The 22,393-nt window shown below is 41.3% G+C and overlaps 2 protein-coding genes across 2 annotated transcripts in view; both read left to right on the plus strand.

Moving 5' to 3' along the window:
* Positions 1-1,020: 1,020 nt before the first annotated feature.
* On the plus strand, positions 1,021-8,021 carry LOC115044987 (double-strand-break repair protein rad21 homolog A-like). Its single transcript, XM_029504405.1, has 14 exons — positions 1,021-1,153; positions 2,429-2,619; positions 2,892-3,021; positions 3,257-3,356; positions 3,519-3,625; positions 3,824-4,021; positions 4,129-4,254; positions 4,528-4,653; positions 4,893-5,116; positions 5,451-5,604; positions 5,779-5,924; positions 6,306-6,485; positions 6,766-6,849; positions 7,072-8,021. The coding sequence occupies exons 2-14, from the start codon at positions 2,476-2,478 to the stop codon at positions 7,261-7,263; spliced, it is 1,911 nt and encodes a 636-aa protein (XP_029360265.1). The 5' UTR covers positions 1,021-1,153; positions 2,429-2,475; the 3' UTR covers positions 7,264-8,021.
* A 302-nt stretch (positions 8,022-8,323) lies between these two features.
* The window catches only part of LOC115045380 (eukaryotic translation initiation factor 3 subunit H), a 48,374-nt gene continuing 34,304 nt past the window's right edge, over positions 8,324-22,393 (plus strand). Inside the window, exons 1-2 of the mRNA XM_029505029.1 lie at positions 8,324-8,454; positions 14,406-14,562. Coding sequence (XP_029360889.1) covers positions 8,353-8,454; positions 14,406-14,562 — 259 coding nt within the window. The 5' untranslated portion in view covers positions 8,324-8,352. The remainder of the gene's footprint in view (positions 8,455-14,405; positions 14,563-22,393) is intronic.

The raw sequence follows: 22,393 nt of genomic DNA on the forward strand, positions 1-22,393 counted from the left end.
TAGACGCGTGCAGCACTGTTATGATGTGTCATAAACCAAGTTCTGTGCAGGCTGCATAAATAATGAGATATCTATGCAGAAATGCCTTGATATGATAGTCCCATAAATTAGTGATGCACCCATTTTAAATGCAATGAAACCATGAAAAAAGATTGTCATTTTTTTAGCATTCAATTGTAGACCTACATTTAGGCAGATCAGACATCCAGCAGTTCACAGATGTTCACTTCATCTGACATACAATGGCATTACAGAGCACTTCAATAGTCGAACTAGGTTGTTAATAACACCAAAGTATAGCGTGGCTCATGTATGCATGTTAAGTTGTGTTATTATCCAACCAACCCTTGACAGTGACATGGAGCTCTGCTCCCTTTAAATCATCAACATGCTCCACTGGCAGCAGTTCCGCCGCAACAGATGCTGCAGCCTATGAGATAAATCCGCTTTACTGCATACCAATTTTGCAATTTGATTGTAGATGAGTCAGTCCCTCTGTCGGGCATGTTCATCCTCATCTCTGTATCTAATATGTAGTTTGGGAATTGGTTTTGTCGTCTGCAAGCAAGTCTGCACATTTCTCTGTGTACTGAGGATTTTGTTCAAAGAACAGATTTACCATCAAGCATATCATATTCCCTTCTCATGTCAACATGTTGTTGTTTATGGCGATTTTCTTCAAATGCATTATAATCAATGGACTCGTTCACTCACTGAACACTTTGTTTTGGCAGAGTTTGTCAAAGACATGTTTGTTTTTGGAAGATGGGGGAGTAGCTGGGACAGTTGGGGTGGGAACACAGCAGACAGTGGACATGTACAGTAAAAACAAGCAGTCATTATTTTTACTTGATTATTACTGTTGCTGTGATTATCGATCGTCGATGGTGTTCGTCTGCATGCACGCTGACTTCGCCTCTGTGTCCGCAGCGCCCCCTCCCTCTGCCGCCGCTCACAGCGGGCCGCAGTCGGGCTGCTGACTCCTCCTCCGCCATTTTTGACTGTAAACATCCTGCCGATTTTAAAAGGACAGCGGTGAGCGGGAGGAAGGCGACTGGCGCCATCTTGGCTGTTTTAATGAGTACAACAGGGGGCAATTCGCTGGGCGAAATAACTTAGTCATTGGATTTTCACTTTAACGGGGGTCCTGTCGGTAAGTGTGTTTGCGGGGGACAAACCGACGCGTTTCTTTGCGCGGAGTACGACGCTGAACAAACGTGCAGGTCTGTGTTTATTCGCCGCGGCCTTCGCTGAGCAGGGCGCCGTTAGCGACGAGCTAACGACAGCTTAGCCGGAGAGGGAAAAAGTCAGAGCAGCTTTCGGTGGGCGCCCTGCTCCTGGGAGCCGTACTCTTTGCGTGGGTCCATTATCTGCCGTCTTGGGCGAGATGTGGTTTTACTGCGAGGAACTTAATTCGATGTAAACATTCACGGCTCGCACGTACATCGTACGATGTCAGTGCTTCTTTTGTAGTTAGCTGGAAGCTAATTTAGTTGACCCACTTGATGGCGCCGACTATTTACTGGCGTAGACGAAGCTTTTGGCGCTCTTAGTGCGGTCCGGTAAACGCACAGTCGGGCTTCAGATAAGCACGCTGTTCGTGCTGGCCAAGAAAACGCGGTTCGTTGAAGCACAATGCGGGGAAAGTGTCGGTCGTCCGTGTGCAGACATGTGCATTTCCAGTGTTTGACTCTTTCATTGGGGAATAGGCGGAACTTGAATGGGGTCGGCGCTTGTTTTGGTTGCGTTAAAATCTCATTTTAATCAATACACCACGCGTGAAGGTCGAAGTTGTTTTCATCTAGACCAAACGCTAATCCACAGGAGGAGCTCTGCCGATTTTAGCAATATGATGGCTCATAAACTCATAACCGAGATTAGCAAGCGTTAGAGTAAGTAAGTCTGAAGTTTCCAGCGACAGCACGTCCCAGACTTTGTAGGCTCACAGTGCAGCCAGTGGTTAGTTAAAACTGAAGGGGACAAGGAGAAACCAGTGTGAAGTTTGACAGAAATGTGCTTTCCGTGCACATCCTTTGTCGTGATTGTACCCATGTAACAAAGAAGGAAATGTAGGTCCATCACGTTGAATAAATCTGTAAGCCAGGCAGATCTGCTCTTGGGTGGTCAAAATTGGTGTTTGGTATACTGCTGCATACTGTTAAGCGTCCTGTTGTCAACGATTAGTCAAGCTCTTAGTCTGTGCAGTAGTTTAGCACTTTCTGCAACTTTGATATTGAAATCATGAAGTATGGGATGACGGGGCTAGTTTTGCTTAAGAAAACAAAACAAATAAAAGAAATTGTTTCTTCAAAGGTATGGTCACATGCTTGAAATTCATATCTTGCACTTGGGTGCATCGCTCATTTTACCCTGGGCTTTTTCAGGATGCCTTCTCTTTATACATGAACACGTCTGTCATGTTTTCTAGGGAAGCTTCACTGCAGTGTGAGTGTGTGAGTAAGGGGAACCAGGGCCATGTTCTACGCCCACTTTGTCCTCAGCAAACGTGGGCCGCTGGCCAAGATCTGGCTAGCGGCCCATTGGGACAAGAAGCTGACCAAGGCCCATGTGTTTGAATGCAACTTGGAGAGCAGCGTGGAGAGCATCATCTCACCCAAGGTAACAAGGCAAGAGGGCGGTTTCTGCATTCTGGAGGTGCCGCTGTATGTCTTATGTAACTTGCTCAGGTGCTGGGGCTGTATTTTTATTTTGAACTCTCAATAATTAAAAGCAGGTATATGTCAGATTCCCCCCACCCCACCCTTCTTCCTTTCAGCTGCCACAATTTAATGCTGTCTGATCTATATAAAATGACCAATTGTATTTATAGACAGTGTCTTGCTTTTGTGCATATTGTTTTTAAAGTAATAAGTTGCCTTTTTCCTTTTTAGGTAAAGATGGCATTGCGTACATCAGGCCATCTGCTCCTTGGAGTGGTCCGAATCTACCACAGGAAGGCCAAGTACCTGCTTGCTGACTGTAATGAAGCCTTCATCAAAATTAAAATGGCTTTTAGGCCAGGTAAGAAATGCCAAGATGAAACCAGTTCTTTGCTTTGGGTTTTCAAATTTCTGGTACAATTGCATAAAGCAGAACGAAACAAAAAAGCTGCATGTTGCATCTTTGACTTCCTGCGCTACGCTTCTAATCTTTAATTTGTAGGCACATAGGAGTTTATAGGCCTAAACTACCTCAGAATTCATACCATCATGCAAATTTGTGTATTTGTAATATTATGACTTGTGTCTGACTTCAGGTGTTGTGGATCTACCTGAGGAAAACAGAGAGGCAGCTTACAATGCCATTACTTTACCTGAGGAATTCCATGACTTTGACCAGCCTCTTCCTGACCTGGAGTAAGTAGGCAACATTTACCTCTCTACTTTCAACTGCTCATTTGTTGAGAGAAAGGTATAAATTCGTGGTGATGCCTGTTCTTGTTATTAGCACAGATGCCTTCACATTGTGTCAACGCATTGACTGTTTCACCCAGTCCTGTTCTCTTTTGTGACAAATAGTGATATAGATGTGGCTCAACAGTTCACCCTCAACCAAAGCAGAGTAGAGGAGATCACGATGAGGGAGGATGTTGGCAACCTCAGCCTCCTGCAGGATAATGACTTTGGTAGGACACTGCACATAATGATATATACTTGAACCTCCCATTATGTATGCATAAACACATCTCTCTGTAATTGTAACATTTATTTTATCATAATGCAGACTCCTGAATATGAGAAAATGTTTTCAGAGTAAGTTAAACTTATGTGTAAAGGGAGAAAAAGTATGTTCATATTTTATAACAAAGTGCTGTACTCATCAGCTGACTTTGGTATGGATGACCGAGAAATGATGCGTGATGCCAGCACATTTGAGGAGGATATCATGCATGGTGCCACAGCCTCTAACCTTTTACTGGAAGCGGAGCCTGGCCCAGCAAATCTTCCTGACAAGTCCAACCACATGGAGTATGATGACTTTGGGGATGGCTCCATGGGCAACAGTGATGGGGGAATGTTGGGTAAGCACCAACCCCCCAACCCCGTTATATTGAATAATGTGGTCTGAAAGATATTAAGAATAGTGTAACAAAGAACTGTTTTTGAGTTGATCCTGTTATTTTCACAGTGGATAAGCTGCTGAGTTCTGAAGATGGTGGCGGTATCTTTGATGATCCTCCAGCTATTACAGAAAGTGTCATGATGCCCCCAGATCATGGAGATGACGAGGATGATTTTGACAACCTCCAGTCACGTAAGTAAAGCAGTTTTTTTTTTTTTTTTTTTTTTTTTTTGAGTGATTGCAAAGGATGTTAAACAGGAACTTCTGTTTTGTTGTTTGACTGATTATTTTGAATTTATCCCTACCCATTTCCATTTGTATCACTCTTCATTTATAAAGTATTTTCCATGGCCAGAACCTTTCTGATTTGGCCAGGAAAATCTGCTTAGTCATACTACAATAAATGGACTGTATATTGGGTCATCACTTGTCCATTTAAGGAGAAATGCAATTTTGTGTATCCAGCGGGTCCAGAGAGCCCAGACTCTGGCCCAGCAGAGCAACTACCAGCAATGGCTGATCAGACAGAACAGACCACCCTGGTTCACAATGAGGAGGAGGCCTTTGCCTTGGAGCCCATTGACATCACTGGTAAGATGCTCTGCCACATTTTTTTTTTTTAGTGATGAGTGTGTATTTTCATAAATATTGTAAGTACACTGTGAGAGTAAAGGTTGGTTAACATGTAGAGATGGCAAAGTGTTCCCCCTCCTATGCAACATTTGCAGAAATGTTCTGGATAAGCTGTCTGCAAAGTCTGATCATTGAACACTTTGTTTCTGCTAAAAAGCAGCCATCAACCACATGTTTGTTTGTTTTCTTGTGCGCAGTGAAAGAGACTAAAGCAAAGCGTAAGAGGAAGCTGATTGTGGACAGTGTGAAGGAGCTGGACAGTAAGACTATCAGGGCCCAGCTGTCTGACTACTCAGACATTGTCACCACCTTGGACCTTGCCCCTCCCACCAAGAAGCTTATGATGTGGAAGGAGACTGGAGGAGTGGAGAAGCTCTTCTCTCTGCCTGCTCAACCCCTGTGGAACGCCAGGCTGCTCAAGGTAACAAATGTTTGTTTTTTATTTTTGGATAAATGTTCTTCTTGGTCTCAGACGAAAATGGAAATAGACTATTAATGACATTGCCACTTACATTGATATAGATTTATAAATGGCAGCACTGGAGGGATGAGAGGTGGAGGATGTGATTGATGTTATCTGTCTTTTGTGTCTCTCTACACTCATGTTACTTCCTTAGAATACTCAGTGGAGTGTGTTGATTAATAATTTAAAAGACAATACTTTTGTCCTGTATCTAACTATTTAGAAAAATCCACAATATTTTTTTACACAACCATTTTTATTTATTTATTTTTAACTGATAAATCTCTGCCAGATGTTCACACGTTGCTTGACACCTCTGGTGCCAGATGAGCTGAGGAAGAGGAGAAAGGGTGGAGAAGCTGACAGTCTGGACGAGTTCCTCAAAGAGTTGGAAAACCCAGAGGTGCCTAGGGAGGAGATTATGGGTCAGCACAGAGATGTTATTGGTAAGTCATTTTGGAAGAGATTGGAGGAGCCCAGATCATATTGCTGGCATTTCATCAGTTGCAAAAGAGAAATCAGTGACTGGTTGCATAGATCTTCACTGAGACACCACTAATAAATTGGTTTGTTATTCACTGTTCACTGACCCATTTCATCATGAAATCTGTCTCCTTCAGACCAGACTATCATGGAAGAGCCTAGTATACTGGCAGCCTCCACAATGGAGGCCAGCAGAACGACCCTGGATGAGACAGTTATGCCTCCTCCTTCCACCCCCCGTGGTGTGAAACGCAAGACCCTAGAAAAAGAGGCCCCCCTTCCTGTAAGTTATTGTCAATTGTCAAATAAAAATACTGGAAATTAGGTTGCTTGTTTTTTCCTCAGCATGTCATGTGACAAAATGTAAAAAAGTGCTATTTATAGCTAGTTGTTTTCGTTGTCTTTGCAACTGAGCCATAATGTATGAAGTTTTTTTTTTTTTCCTCAGTGTTTAAAGTGCTGGCTGTTTCAGACTAAGTTCATAGGTTCACAATGGCCTGCTTCTGTCTCATGGAACAAAAAATAAATAAATAAATACAAATTTCAGAAGCAGTAAGCCTAGGAAGTGTCAACAGTCCAATGAAAGATGCAAAAATAATCAGTACAGTTGACTGCAGTTTGTCCCAGCTTGGTCCTAACCAGCACCCTGCTTTCCATTTTTCAGATGGCTCCGTTGGAGCAGCAGCCCGTGGCTGACCGCTCTGTCTTGTCTCAGAGGTTAGACATGCCTCAGGTGGAACTGCCCCCAGAGGAGAGCAGCGTTAACCTTACCCAGCTTGTCCCTGAGCTTGACCTCCTTAGTGAGAAGGGCAAAGACAAGAAGGATGAGAGTGATGAGGAAGAGGTGAGAGAAAAACCACTACTTTCTTTGTTACACTGGAATTTGTTGATTGTAGTAAGTATACAACAGGAATGCAGTTTGTCACTTTAAAATGTGCCTAAAGGACTGACATCAGGAAATATCACTAGAGGTAATAGAATGAAAGTGAAGCTAATCTAGAGAATCAATGTATTAGTACGCTCAGTAGCACTTCTCAGGGAATGCCAAAATGACCAGAGGCGCTTTGGGTGAATTTTACTTAACTGAGTATGAATTGATAATGATGACTCTTTATGATCTTCAGGAAGAGGAAGGTCAGGCTGGAGACCAGGATCAGGAGGAGAAGAGATGGAACAAGAGAACCCAGCAGATGCTGCACGGTCTTCAGGTATGAAAAAGACCAAACTATGGCTTTGTTATTTTGAAAAAGTTCCTATGCCCACAGGTTTAAATTCCCATATTTACCCTTTATTGGTTTGTATTCGGCATAGCTTAAAAGAAGCAAGGCAGAGAGATGGGGAGATGAACATCACTTGCTTGTTGCCTGTATTTTATTACCTCAGCTTAAAGGAAAGCACTTTTACTGAATTTCGTGTTTCTCTCTTCATAGCGCGTCATGGCTAAGACTGGTGCGGATTCGGTCAGCCTGCTTGACTTGTGCCGGAACAACAACAGGAAACAGGCAGCTGCCAAGTTTTACAGTTTCCTGGTCCTCAAAAAACAGCAAGCCATCGAGGTCACCCAGTCTGAGCCCTACAGCGATATCATTGCCACCGCTGGACCAAGATTCCATCTTATCTAGAGATTGGAAGAACAGACAGAACACTGTTCTTCCAACAGACATACTTTTATAATTACTCAAGTTTTTTGCCTTTTTTATTTTGTTTTCCTGTCAGCCCATTTTGTTTGTGGGGAACGGGTGGGAGTATTGGGGAATGGGTTTGAAACTTTTAAAAAGAAAAGGATTTTACTGTACCACAGATGGAATCATGCAGTATTCATTTGGGTCAAACAGCGGGAGGAAGAATGTTTAACAGTTATATTTATAAAGCAACATTTTTTAGACACCAATTTGTAAGCTTTGCTTCATTATATTTTGCAAGTTAAATTTCCATTGTCTGCTCATTCCATAGGTTTTGGCCCTCTCACACTGGAAATTATGCAGATTTTAGCTAAAGAGCCCTGTATTTTTCACATGGAATCTGGTGTTGACTCTTGTCATGTTTTGGAAAGGTACTGTTTTATTGCTCAGAAGTGTAACCTCTCCCACCTTCTCCTTGTTGCACTTGTTCCTTCATGAAAACAAATTCATTTGTCATTTTGGTAAATCTTACCTGGTAAATATCATGTTTCAGATGTATAATTCAGGCAATTTATCAGTCGAGGATTTTTTTTTTTTTTGTTTTGTACCTTTATGCTTATTCACCTTTTTGCATTATGTAACTAGGTAATGTACTTGTTACAGTTAAGTTCAGTATCCCACTTTTTTAGTCTTCTGGTAACTACTAGTTGTGATACATCTGTAAAGATTTGAAATAAAGTGTTTTAAGTGCTTGGTAAGTGGGTATTCATTTACAGTCTCATAAATAACATCTTATCCTTTTATAAATATGTATAACTATAACATTAAATAGAAAGACATACATGATGTATGATGGTTCATTCATTTATTATTCTGTTTTAGCTCAATTTGCATCTACTAGGACAAAAGAAGACTGGGACCTTTAAAATATAAGCAATGCATCAACCACGCTGTTATCCCAATTAACAGGATTTACACGTCTTGTCCACATAACCTTGTTTCTACACGGACAACAAAACCAACACCTCATCACCGGAAGTGTCCGTCGGTGAAATTGATCCTTCCTTTACCCGCGTGTATCAGCTGTAGATGGCTTCACGTAAAGATTCAGGTCCAGCAGCAAGCACCGGAATGGCTTCTACCGGCGGCACATTGGACTCTCCTGTCAAGCAGATCCAAATTGAAGGACTGGTAGGTGTCTCCGTGGTCCTGGCTCGACCCGGGAAGAGTTCCGGGGTTTGGTATGAGAGGAAGCCCTTTCTGAGTGTTAGCAGATGTGGATGCTAGCTAAAGTGTGAGCATCATCATGGCGGACAAATAATCTGTAGGGGAGTCTTTTATCCCGTTTACCGATCTTACAGTAATTTATCTGCGACTTCAATGGTGAAATTTCCCGAAACAAATGTTTGTATTTTGTGATGTATAGTAGGCACCAGGCTAAGTGAACATCGCATCCAGTTAGCTGATGTTAGCGTTCAGAGCTGAGTAACAGCGGGACTCCACTGAGGGCAGCTCCCTGCAGTGTCATCTCAAGCAAAGTCTGTGACTTTGTTTAGTAAAGAACGATGAAATGATGAAGATATGTCCTCAGCATCAGGTTTCTCAGCCGAAAACTAAAGTAAAGCTGTTAATACAAGTAATTGTTTTTAAATGTAATCATTTTCCAAATCCATCTATACATAATTGCCTGCAGCACATAGAATTTCATGAATGAACTCCTGATCTCTGGTCTTCTTTGTCAGGCCTTCGCACAAAACGTTTATGACTTTTACAAATAATTTATCTCTTTATGTAAAGGTACATTTCTGTTTTTTCTAATATGACCAATTTTGTATACTAAGAATATTGAATCATATGCATATCTCCTCCCTTTCATAGTTGATGTTCCCAAGCCATTAAGATGTTGAGATTTGGTGACACCATTGACAGTGTTTCCTAATCCCTGTTGTGGCACATGTTGAAATTTCAAATGGCCTAAAACACTGTACTTACATACGTTACATTCTGTAGTACCGCTATATGAACAGCAGAGGACAAACTTGCCCCATTGCCATGTACATGTTCATTGCCCCTGCTATCCTGAGCTGCACTGGATACAAAGCAGCTCATTTGACTGGTGTGCCTGAATGCAGTAGCAGAGCTTTAACTTGCCAGTGGCTGCTTTCCTTTTCACTTTCTCATTAAAGCTGCCCTCGAGTCTCAGGCCTAATTTCAAATCTAAATATTTCACCTCCATTTGTTTTATTTTCTTAATATATTTTGCGCATTTATGAACCAAATATTTTAATTGCAGCAGTTAGATAAAACAAACAAACAAACAACTGTTGTTGAAAGCTGTTTTCTGTGCACTTTATTTGGGACCAAGCTGTTGAAGAAAAGGTGTTTGTTTGAAATACAGTTATGAAACATTTTTCACCTGAATTGATATACAGCAGTTGCAGCTGTGTTGCGTCATGACCTGTCTGTCAGAGGTTTGCCTGAGGGTTGCCTACAGACAGTATCACCAACGCTGTGTAGTAAAATTGGATTGTTTCCTTGCTTTTGAAGCAGTTTCATTGGCTGATGTTGCCACAGGAGTGGAGTGCTGCACAGCGATGGGTTTCATTAAACACCTACTGGGATCACACAGCTGCCTGTACATTTTGGGAAGTATTTATTCATGCTGATGTGTGATGCACGTCAGACATGGGGCTTATTCACGTACCGTGAATTGAGGCAAAGTCAACGCACATTGTGCATCATATTTCTGGCACTGTGATATGAAAGCTCAGAGGCATAAAAAGGCAGGAAATATGTCAAAATGAGTTTTGGCATTTCTTTTACCAGTGGAAGACATTTTCTTTGTTTCGTTTATTTTGTTTGTTTTTTTCCCCAGTGAATATATGAATGAGCAAAACACTGGCAGAACAGTCCCTCCTTCCCCCTGAGGCTTCCACTGCTGGGCTCATCAGGAATGGGCTCAGGCTATTCAATGTGACACTGATAATCTGTAACACACAGAGACACAAGCGCTAACTCACTACCCGTTGTACAAACGTGTGCACCCATCCATCCAATGCAGTTACTCATAACTATGTTTCTTCTTATATTTCTTCATTATAGAATCTGCAATTTGTGTTTTCTTGATTTATTTTTTTTGAATTATTTATAGATCTAATCCAAACAGTTTGAATCCTGATGGATTTACTGGAGAAAATATGCTTTGATGCTACACCAGCTTCTCCTTGAGCAGAGCAACAAAGTGCTGTATGATTTTTACAGCGCATTGAGACAAACTCATGTTATTTCAACAAAGAAATCAGCCCAAAGTAATTGCAGCTATGAACTGACTTCATGCCGTGTGAATGTCACAGTGAAGCTGTTGACCTTGGTGTGGCTTCTTCTTGCTGTTCAGTTATTGTCATGAAATCACAGGAAAAAAAAAAAAGAATGGTGAAAAAGAATTCTGATGTGCTGAAACAGAACTTTTCCTCTGAAGGCAAATTCAATCCAATGCGAAAATGTTTGACTTTGCCACCAAAGATTGTAATGAAATACAATGACTGCGTCTCACTAACAGCACAACTAAAAAAAAACATGGAGATATTGATTTTAATGAAAATCTTCTAGCATTGCAGTGATATTCTTACATTGTTAGGAGCAATTTTTGCTGTATTTTGTACGAGATATTTAACTGCATTTGTCATTGCATGGTATGACAAACAAGTCATTTCATACTGTTTAATCTAAGAATTACAAGAGTAGCAGCTAATATAGAATAAACACAATTTTGCAGCTTCCCCGTGATTATTTCTTTCTCTATGTTGCAAAAACATCACCTATCGATTATGTCCGAGTCACTGACTATTGTTATCCAGTCTTGACCTGCCCAATACGAGTCTGACTTGGCCCAAACGCCTCCCCCCCAAAACCCTGCATTCAGAAATTATCTCATCAGGTCAACCCACAATGGCTGGGACTCTCAGATGAAGTGGGAATCTTCAATGGTCTTACCCCCATCCACACCATAACCTCAGCAGATGAGCCTTGCAACACAATGGTCTCCCAGTTGAGTGTATTAGAGGCAGCGTTGTGTTGAGATTTTGTGTACACAACAGCAGTGCAAAAAGAAAAACTCATTACGGGATTGTCTCTTTTGCTGTATTTTCTCATAACTTAATCCCTGTTGGGGTGGGAATTTAAGCCCTTTTGTGTGAGTGAAAGAGAAGATTTATGATAAGAATCAAAAGCAAGCAACAGGGGATTTGGACTGCAATTGATTTTGCACAATTCAATTTTAAGCTTGTTGATTTATAATGCGCTGTCCACATATCAATCTTGGGCCTCTCCACATGAGGTGAGCTGACTGGGCTAGCTGCTGGTGAGCTAGATCAATAAAGATGCAATTTGTGTGTGTGTGTGTTTGAGAGAGAGAAAGAGAAAGAGTGAGAAACAGGGCACTGGAGAGAATTAGCTTGAATGTTTTCATGTCGGTTCACACAAACTTGGAGCGTTCCATGCTTTGCTTAGAATACCTGATGGCATTTACTCAACGTCAGGAAGCCAGCACAACAAATCCACTGAAACCTCCCTCCGTCTATCCTTCCTTCCTCCCCTTTCTTTAGAGTAGATGCCTGTTCAGCTCATCTCTTGTAAGTAATTCTGTAGATTCAGGAGTTTTCTTAAAGCGCTGCTTGGATTTAATTTTATTTATTTGACCCGTCTCCTGTTGTTTTTGGCCAGTTGTCCATCTCTCCCTTCTAGACAGTTGCTATTTAAGTGTGATGAACAGATTGCCAAGAGTTAGATAGCTGAGAGCATTGTGTGTATCTGTGCTATCTGCTCTCACTGATGCAGGGACATTAGAAAAGCTATTTGTGGGCAGAAAAGGGAGCCAAAGCTCAAAGAAGGGCAGAGGGGCTTTGTAAAGTGGCTAAATCCCAAGGACTTTTACTGCTGCCCCCGTTCCCCTCCCTCATTCTTTTCGTCTCCCTTACTGTCATTTCTTCACCCATGGTGCCTTCACCTCCTCCCCTCTTTTGTCATCATTACTGATTACATTTTGACCTGCTGCTTTTCCTCTCCCTCATTTTTCCTCCATACCTTCCTACCACCTTCTCACTCATTTTTGCTTCTGTCTTTCTCTTTCTTGCTCCCTCCCTCTCTCTCTGTGCCCCCATCGATCCATTGTTTAGACCGTCCTATCGTCTCAGAGGAGCCCAGACAGGCAGAATGTCAGATTTGTTTTCCTCCCCACTCCACCCCATATCGTCTCCCTACCTGCCCGTAGCTCTTTTACTTGTTGCACGACAGGTCCAGCACCGTATTGAAATAAATCATCTCTCAAGACCAAGACAGATTTGTGTGCGTAGGCTAGTGAGACCAGTAAGGGCTCCCTCATGGTGGTGATGGGTGTTTTGTTGTGAGTATGGCTCCAGGACTGCCACCCTGCTCGTGTGTGTATGTGTGTATTATTAATGCCTCTGGCTGTGACCTGCCCACACTGTTATCAGCATGATTTATGCTCTCCCCTTCTCCTCTATGCTTTGAGTTTCTCGTCCTGTTCCTGTTCATTTAGACACTTTGCCTTATTTTCCTCAGTAGTTTCCTTTTTTTTGCTGGTCAGTACCTTTCCTGATAGGTAGGTGCATGTGTGTGTGGATGTGACTATGCCTACATATTGTGTGTGTGTGTGGAAATAAGCCAGTCATTTTTGTTCTATCCTTAGTGTCAGTGATGCCACATTAGAGTTTAAATCAGCTCCTCAATCAGGCTTGTCCTTTTGGCCCATTTTTATCTTGTATTAAAAATGTATGCATACAGTGATACATGCAGAGTCTGTCCCAATGAGGCACCACAGTGTGGGATATCAGGCTACAAGTCCAAATATACCCTCCCACTATCCCAGGGGAGCATTTCTCTTAAAGTTTGGGTTTGGGTTTTATTCTTTATGTGTGCCGCCTCTTCTTTCTCTAGTGTAAATTGCTAAGCTGAGTGCTGAGTACTAACTGGCCTTTTGTACGAACTGAAGATCAGTGTTGCAGCGGCGTTGGAGCCTGCAGGTGGTGCTTACCACTCAATTTACCACTCAACCGCAGCCAGTGATTGCCTGCGTAACTTGTCCCAGAATTTCCTCTTAACATAACAACACTTTTTGGCAACATCATGGTTTTATGTAATAGCTGTGTAGAATGGTGGCTGAGGATTTATTATGCAATTTAGTATTGATGTGACTCATGCTGTGTGCCCCCAGTTGAAATGAAATTGAATCACTTACCTTTTCACGAAAGGACATACTGGTTCCATTTTATTAGCTAAAGCTGTATGATTTTATGCAATACATTACAACTCTTTTTCATAAAGTATACCTTTTATAATGCTGTCTGTTATGTACTTCAGTGTCAAAAACACTGTCAAACAATGAACATGTTGTTTAAAGTTCTGGAAAAAAAAAAAACAAAGAAAAAAAAGAAACAAACAATGTGAAGGTAGGAAAAAACGGTAGGAGGTGTACATGATTATAAGTTGGCATTGATAATAATAACTTTTCCAAAGAAAATATTGGCCTATTTGTGGAATAATTTTTTAGCTTCAGGTCTTGGAGGAATGTTGGCACCCCGACAGCAGATCACTGCCATTTGGGGGTTTGAATTGTGAAGCGATGTGCTGTCAGCTTCTGCAGGATGCTATCAGCTGGAGGAAGTTGTAGCCCTGTAGCTTCCCATTGGTATTAATTAAATAGTATTTAATACGGAATAGTATTTAATGTGTTTGTACTGTGACAAAACATAAGGTATAAAAGATCAGAGAAAATAAAATGCAAATATTCAGCAGGAAAGATGAAAAAAGTGCCTTATAAAAAAAAAAAAAAAGACAAGAATAAAAATCAACATAACTAAGCTCAACAGAAACTAATGAGCACAAATCAACATGACAAGTGCATTGAATAACACAAATCAAAGAATGATAAAATGCGATAAGGAATGCTGTAACAGACACGATGTGCACGAACAACGGGGTAGATAAATAAATTGGCTTCAGTTCAGAAAGTGAAATAATTTTTCCCGAACTGTTACTGGAAAAAGAGCGAAGCCTCCCTGCCTCCCCCTGTTCTGATGCTGTAGTTCAATACCTCAGTGACGGTGCTCATTCTGTTTTCACAGGTGGTGCTGAAGATTATAAAGCACTACCAGGAAGAGGGCCAGGGCAGTGAGGTGGTTCAGGGCGTCCTGCTGGGGCTGGTTGTCGATGACCGGCTGGAGATCACCAACTGCTTCCCGTTTCCCCAACACACTGAGGATGACGCAGACTTCGATGAAGGTACCTGAGAGTTGCCTCCCTTTTCGTGGTATTCTATTGATCCTCCCCCCGCAGCTGAAGAAATGCACACACACACAATATGTATCATCATAGTTTAATATGAGTAAATGAAACATTGCTATGGTAGTTGAATGGTTTAAATACCATCAAGGCTGTGGTGGTATTTGCCTTTTTTTTTTTTTTTTTGATGAAACTCCAGCAAAGACTTCTTATTTGTAATTGACATTTTGTGTCGTGATGAATTGCACATCTCGAAACACATTTTAAGTAGCACTGTCGACTTGAATTGATATATCCTGTGTCACTGTATTAAGCAGAGAAATCTTTGTGCAAATTTTAAATTGTTTGACTTAGGAAATGTTTTAGTTGAGTGGTATTATGTAATGCAACAGTCTTTGACAGATGGGCTGAAAAGTCAGTTTCAAACCGTAGAGAGAAATTTTGAATAAAAAAAAAAACGATATTTTCATATGAACAGATGAATGGCACTGGAACTGGCGTTTTAATGCACCAAAACAGGACGGAAGTATAACGCAAATAATGCTAACTTTTATGTTGGTTTCCATGATAATATTGAGAGGGATTCAAAGCTCACTAAATTTTCCATAATCCTCAAGGCAACAATAGATTACTGGGGGACTGGACTATAGGAGCTAAGGTGCAACTACAACAACAGCCTGCTGACTGGTGCTCTTTTTTTCTTAGTTGTGTGCGCCAACGATGTTTCCAGGTGCAGCATTAAGGACAATGGGGACTTTTAACAAAGCTAACTGGGTGCTGTGTGTCCTACGCTGTCAGTGCTGGGGTTGATGTGTGAGGGCATTGGTACAGCTGTGGAATGGCTCACACATTTGGGTTTCAGGTGGGAGATGTGAACGTGCATGGGGTTTGATTTAGTTTTCATCTTGTGCATAGTGCCTTTCGTGCCCTGCCGCCCGTCAGTGCTCATATCAAAGGATGCCACGTCCTTTGACCTCTGCCTTTCCTTTGTCAAGCCATGTTGTTACCCGATCCTTGTTAGCACAACAAAATCTACCACAAGTCAGGCTGAAGGATGGGTAGGTGAACAGATGTGGGGAATGAAGGAAAGAGAGAAAATCCTGCTCTAACAGGCCTCCACTGCTAACAAGCAACTGTCAAAAATTCTGCACAAGACACAAGCGCCAGTGGTGGCTGAAAGTTGTTAGTGGCAGGAGCAACTCACTGTGAGCGTGCGTGTTTGTGTGTCTGTGTTGATGAGTGCCAAGGCTTGTTGTGGTTTTGACTTTTGATGTGCTGGATCTTCCTTCTGCCACTCTCTCAGTTAACAAGGGTTTCAGTGAGGAACGCTTTGCCATGAACCATAGAGAAAATGCACAGAGCTACAATGGAACACCTCAAGGTGACAGCTTTCAGGATATCTGTCACCGCAGATTCAAATTTTTAATAGAAATGTATTGCTAGTAAATCATGTTGTGTGTACAGTTGAAATTATGTCAAAATTATTACAGCTCAAGAAGGTACAGTGTGAAAGAGACAACTATAATCTGCACAATGTCTCTGTCTTTCCTCACAAAATATGTTTCTGCTACACTTTCAATTTCATCTACTAAATCACAAAGATGGAAAGAGTTAAAGAGGCAAAATCTGAAAAAAAAAAATGATTTTTATGCCTGTACTTTTGGTCATTTCCTTTTCATACTTCAGCCTGAATAGTCTACCCACGCACGCAGCTGACCAGCCAGACTGCTCTTTCTTCTCTCTCTGTCTCTTGTCAGCCCTAATTATTGGTGTTTCATCTGTGCCGATATTGGGGCAAGATGCCTCGACCTACTGCAGATGCACAAACAGCAGATTTTACTGCAGTCTCAACTGATCTTTGAAACTATTGTGAAATCATCCGTGGATAAAATGTTCGGCATGCTGAAATTTGACTAAAACTTCAGAGCTTAACCATAAAATCTTGAAGCTCATGTCTGTCAGATGACATCTTGGTTGATCAATCAATTCAGATTTTATTTATTAGCTAAAAACACTGTGCTTCCAAAACTGCTTCTATTGCCACATCACAGATGACAAACAAGAGCTCTTTGTAGTGTTTTGAGCAGTACCCAGGGAGGAAAGCTATTCTCAGTGAAATATCGCAGGCTGACAATGTCAGTGTCTTCTGCCCAAATTAATTATTTTCAACAAAGCTGGGCAGTGTATGTTCTTGGCAATGAAACAGCTCATTGCTTTAAACTAGGAGTAGTTAGTGTAGGTGCTGTTGTGCATGGGAAGTTATTTCGCCAACTTTCATTGTTGCTTTCATCGTGCTGGGTCGACTGCTCCTGGGAGGAATGTTTCTATCAGCTCACTATTATTCTGTGCCTAGTTTTTCTGAACTGGTATACGATTAGGAAACTTGCCAGAGAGGGAAGGGCCCATTTCTCAAAGTTTTGTTTTCTCACTTTCCCTGACAGTCTCTCTCCCTCTCTCTCTCTCTCTCTCTCTCTCTCACACACACACACAGGAGAAAATTGTCCGAAACCGGGTTTTGATGTATCAATTTTTGATAAATGTTCCACTGAGTCTGGCTAAATCTATGTTGTTGTTTGTTTGTTTTTTTTTTTTTTACTTTTTTGTGGGGGGAGGATCAGAATCTTTGACTATTGTATTGATTTTCTGATCCATATCAGTTAATTGTTACACTCTTCGATAATCTTGAGATTTAGCTTTAGAGACTCAGCAGAGCAGCATGCACTCTATTTACCTCCAATCACGCACCCAGAGCACGTTTGCTTTCCAAGGTCTGCATGTGTGGGTATATCCATTGCTCTGTTTAGCCATTGCCTGAACCAGAATTGTCTGTGTCAATGTACCTGAGTACTTGCTAGAGGCCCCTCTGATCAGAATTACAACTGCAATCTACTTCTAGAAGAAAGATGGATGGAATTGTCAGTGATGTGACATTGTTTGTGGGTTTTTGTTGTTGTTGTTGTTGTTGTTGTTGTTGTTGTTTCGAGTGTGTGTGGTTGTTGAGAGACCATTTTGTGTATGAGTGCTATGTTGCTTTTTCATCAACAGGTGCCAGTGTGGAGCTGTGTACGGCAGCTAATGTGACAAATATGAATGAGAAAAAGGCAGAGAAAGTTGGTCATTGAATGAGCACAGCAGATTCAGTTCTGATTAAAAACAAAAAAGTAAGGGGGGGGGGGTGTCGAGAAACCTTGATTTAACCCCCAACTCTCCTATCATTCATGTCCTTGCATACTCTGTCCTTGTGTCACTGGCAAAATTTATGAAGAGACATGTAGAAATGTAGTTAGTTATTCTCCAGGCATTTTGTGCAATAAGCACACAAGTAGCATTTTAATGATGCACTTTGGCCCTCTTCTTTAGTTGTGTTATCTGCAATAATGCAAAGCACTATCCTGAATGGTCTCTGAGTTTTGGACCCCACTAAGGAGGACAAATAATAGATTTGAATTAGACTTTGCATGGCATTAGTTGCGAAGCTCCTCTGTTCTGACACCTGGAGGCACACATAAAGAAACACCCTCTGCTCTTCATCACTTTCTTATTTCTGATTGTTGTGAGTATTGCTGATTGCTTTGAGAACCAACATACTTACTTTTGAGCTTTCAGCTCATTATTTGACTGCACCAGTCCATATGCTTCTGCATTTGACAGTGTGAGCATTTACTTTTTCTCGTTAAGTCCTAAAATGGTCTATCATGCACCTGTCTATTGTTGCTAGGGGTGTGCCAAAAAATCGATTCATATAAGAATCATGCTTCTCATTTACTATGATTCAGAATAGATTTAAAATGTCTTGAAATCGAATTTAAAAAATAAAACAAATCCACAGGCTGTCTGCCTCCATTTTGTATGTGGGATGTCCTGATGTCACCACAGAGCTGGTTCTAGAACATGCGAGGAAACTACAATAATGGAGGAAAGGCAAAGATTTGGTTCACTTTGGTTTTCACCTAGAGCCCTATAGAATCCGTTTTATTTTTTCCCAAATTCAGTTTGTATTTTTCCCATATTTGTTTTTTATTTTTGAAAATTCTGTTTTTAGCATTTAACGCAAATTTAACCCAGAGACAGTTTTAAGTACTTAAATATAGACAGTTTCTTCAGTTATAACTGAAAACATTTATGCTTCCAAACATTTAAGCACAAACGTAACAATGAAACATACGTCCCACAACTTTGGTGGAAATATCCAATCCTCTGCCAACATTTTTAAATTTCATCTATCCCCATGCTCTTTGGTTTTCTACCGATTACTGACATCTCCATTAAAGTACATGGTAGTCAACCTCTTTGTGTTGAGCTCACTGAGCGACTTGGCATTTAGCACTCAGACGCCCGCTTTACTGGTGGGGGGTGTGCATTATTAGTGACCCCCTCTAAGAATTGTCCCGACAGATATGTCCAGTCTGTTGTCAGGAGGGGTCCGTTCTAGTCTTTGGGAGTGGGGGGGGTCCGATATCTCATCTAGTCTTGACTCTCTGCAGGGGTCCGTTCTCTGGCGAGGTCCCGTCTCTGGCCTGGTCTGGTCCCGTCAAGTGTCAGGCCTGGTCTGGTTTAGTCTCTGGGGGGTCTGGTGTCTCATCTAGTCTGTTCTGGCCTAGTCTCTGGTCTAGTGTCTGCTCTCTGCAGGGGTCCGGTCTCGTCTCTGGGGAGGTTCCGTCACTGGTCTACTTAAGCAATATGCGATGTTTGTTTTATGCAACAGTTGCAACAATTCCATCTCAGCATGGATAAATGTATAAAACTTAATAAAAGTGGCAAAAACAATTTAATGTCTCCATTTGTCATTCTGCCTTGCAGAGTAGATCATGAGGATCCTTTGCACGCCTATAGATTGAAGCAGAAGTCATAATAAATCAAATCGTTTTTAAATCAATTTTGAATCGAATCGTAGCCATAAAAATCTGAATTGAATCAAATTATGAGATAGTAAAACATTCCCACCCATAATTGTTACACAGGTTTACTTTTTTTTTTTTTTTTTTTTAAATCATCCTCTCACTGACTACGAGCATAGAAATCTAAATCTGTGGGCTGCTGCTCCCATCTTCTGTGCTCATGCTAATAGATTATACAGACTTCACTGCCTATTTCCAAATAGTAGAGGAGTTATGTAAGTGACCTAAGTGGCTGGAATAAAGAGTTCAATTGTGGGTCTTTGGAGGTGATGCACTTTGACCAAAATTCTATGCAAAGCACAAAAACCAGGTTGAAAGACAAATCATTCGTGATCATGACAGTGAATCACAAACGAAGTTGTGTAATTTTCATTGTTCGGGATGGGAATTAAAGGTAGGTAAGGTATAAAACTAATTCATGGACAGAAGCATTTTTGGGTCACTTGTTTGGCTTGTAAGTAACAATTGTATCACTGCATCTGTTGCTCGGTACCAGTTGTGGGATGTGTATTAGATATTCAGCCCATGCGGCTTGCATTCAGCAGCAGGATGAGGAGGTATCCTGAAGGTAGAGCAAAAGTAACCCGTTCCTCATTTCCTTCCTCCTCTTACTTTCTAATACAGCTTCCGTGGCCCCCTCCCTTTCTCCCAACTTCCTGGTTAGGTAAAAGAGCCAGCCTCGCCCTTTCCACCATTTCCTTTCACCCTTTTCAGGAATCACTGAAACAGCTTTACTTGCTTTTCTACGCTTCACCATTCATTCTTTTATCTTTCCCTTCCCTTGTTCTCTTCCGAGTTGTCTTGACCTACTCCCTACCTTTCTTCTGTCCCTGCTACATCCATGGGCAAATTAATTAAGCAAGATGCTGTTGGAAAAAGAAATTATGTAAACACCCAACCAATGTGCTGTTGGTAATTATGTCCTGGAAATAAAGTATTCATTTTATATAAATTATATACCTAAATATCCAGGAAAGGGTTTGTGGTGTTTAATTTTTTTTTCCTCTGAGGAGAGCAGTGCACCAATGACAGCCCAAGAAAATGTGCCATTTGAAGTTATTATTTGTCTGTGCTTTGAGGAAATACTAACGCCACAGTAAAGGTAGCCACACACAATTCAGGTTTTGTTTGGATGAAGTCCATTTAAATTCATCTTGTGCATTTTAGATATTGACTAAATATGAAAGGCATGTTCATGGATTTTTTTTGCCCCGTGAAACATTTTTTTTTTCTTCCTGCCCAACACTTCCTTTTGGCTATCCTGCTGCCTCATGGCAAGCTGCTAGCTCTCTGCCTAGCAAAGGTGGAAGAGGCTGCCAGGCTCCCTGTCTGGGCTTGTGTTCTGCTTCAGATTGGCCCAGAGAACGGTTGGCACAATTGTGAAACAAACAAGTTTTAAGGGTTCTTGGTTTGGTTTAAGTAATTTGAGATTTATTTATTTTATTATTCATTTATTTTTGTGCCCATGCCAGTTGGACTCTGCATGCACCAAGGAGACATTTGACATGACACAATGTAACAACATTGTTAGTTCTCGACTCCTAACAAGACAGCTAATTAAAAATAGTACTGAAAGTTAGTCCTGATATATAAACAACCTGTAGTCATTAACAGGGTTGACTTTGCTGATTGGCACCCTCTTTTCAGTTTATTTGTTGTCATGTCGTTCCTGCTGTCTGTGTTGGAATTACTCAGCTAAGCAATTAACTCAGGTTGAAGTGAACGCTGCTGAATCTTATGGACTTTACACTCTAGTCCGTCTCCCCACAAGGGAAATGTGGGTGTTGAGACTAGAGCGCTAAAAGGAACTGAACGATGAGAGCAAACACTTCTGAAATTTTACAGTCATTTACAAATTTTGATGTCTGATGTTGAAAAGGTACCAGCCTCTCAAAAACCTGTTGAACTGTGACATCTGGGTTCTTGAAACTGTCTGAAGTCTTTGAAGCAGCTCCATTGAAAGGCCCTACACGCTCATGTGTTACATGCACAATTGGTGTTTTCACATATTATGTCTGATTGGACCTCAGGTTAGAGTTCTGTTTGTCTAGTTGTGGTGAAACATTTGTATTCCTCTGCATTACAGATATTATGCTTTCTTAACAAGCGATATAACACTATATATAACTGAGAAAGAAAATGAACATTACACTGTTATACTTAGTGTTCATAACACTGTGGAGGAAAAACACAACTTTCTCACAACTAGTTAAGTCTTTCCGTTCTTGCTCAGTGGTGGTTTTCTTTTTTGCTTGAAGAACATTTATGTTTAAAAAGATATTGTTAGGTTGTCAGGTCACGATGCTGTGTGATGTGTAAGATGGGACACCATTTATTGCTGAGCATGAGGCGTGTTTAGGATTCTCAGCGTATAGTCATCCTTCAGCTTCTGTCTCGGATACAAACTTGCAGGATTTGTCGGTACTTTTTGAAAATGATTGTTCATTCTTTCCTTTTTCTGATCAGTACACCTTTCTGAAATCATTTGGACTTGTCGAACACGGGTGGAACTAATAACGTGGATCTTGGTGGCTGCTGTTTTCTTTGTGTTGAGGTTCAGAGCCAGGCTCACTGGTTTGGTGTGGTGGAACAGAGCGCTTGCTAATGTTGTTAGTTACACCTGTGTTTGTCCTGTGTCAAAATGTATGCTGTGAAAAAGGTGTCTACCTCCTGTGATTTTTGCCTGCCAAAAGACTGTAAAACACAACAAATCCACCCTGCAATGTGCAACTCTTTTGTGAGGTGTTATTTGTAGTTGTCTTTGCCTGTCCCCACCACCCTCTCTTGCCAGCTATATATTTTGTGATTGTGAGTTTTGTTCCATCAGTCTGCAGCACTTTGCTGCAGAAAGCCTCTGCTCGATCAAAGCGTGGTCTTGCATACTAAAGGCAGTGTGGCCCTCTAATGGAACTACAACGTGGCTCATGTTAGTC

The sequence above is a fragment of the Echeneis naucrates genome, chromosome 6, assembly GCF_900963305.1.
Source record: "Echeneis naucrates chromosome 6, fEcheNa1.1, whole genome shotgun sequence".
NCBI lineage: Eukaryota > Metazoa > Chordata > Actinopteri > Carangiformes > Echeneidae > Echeneis > Echeneis naucrates.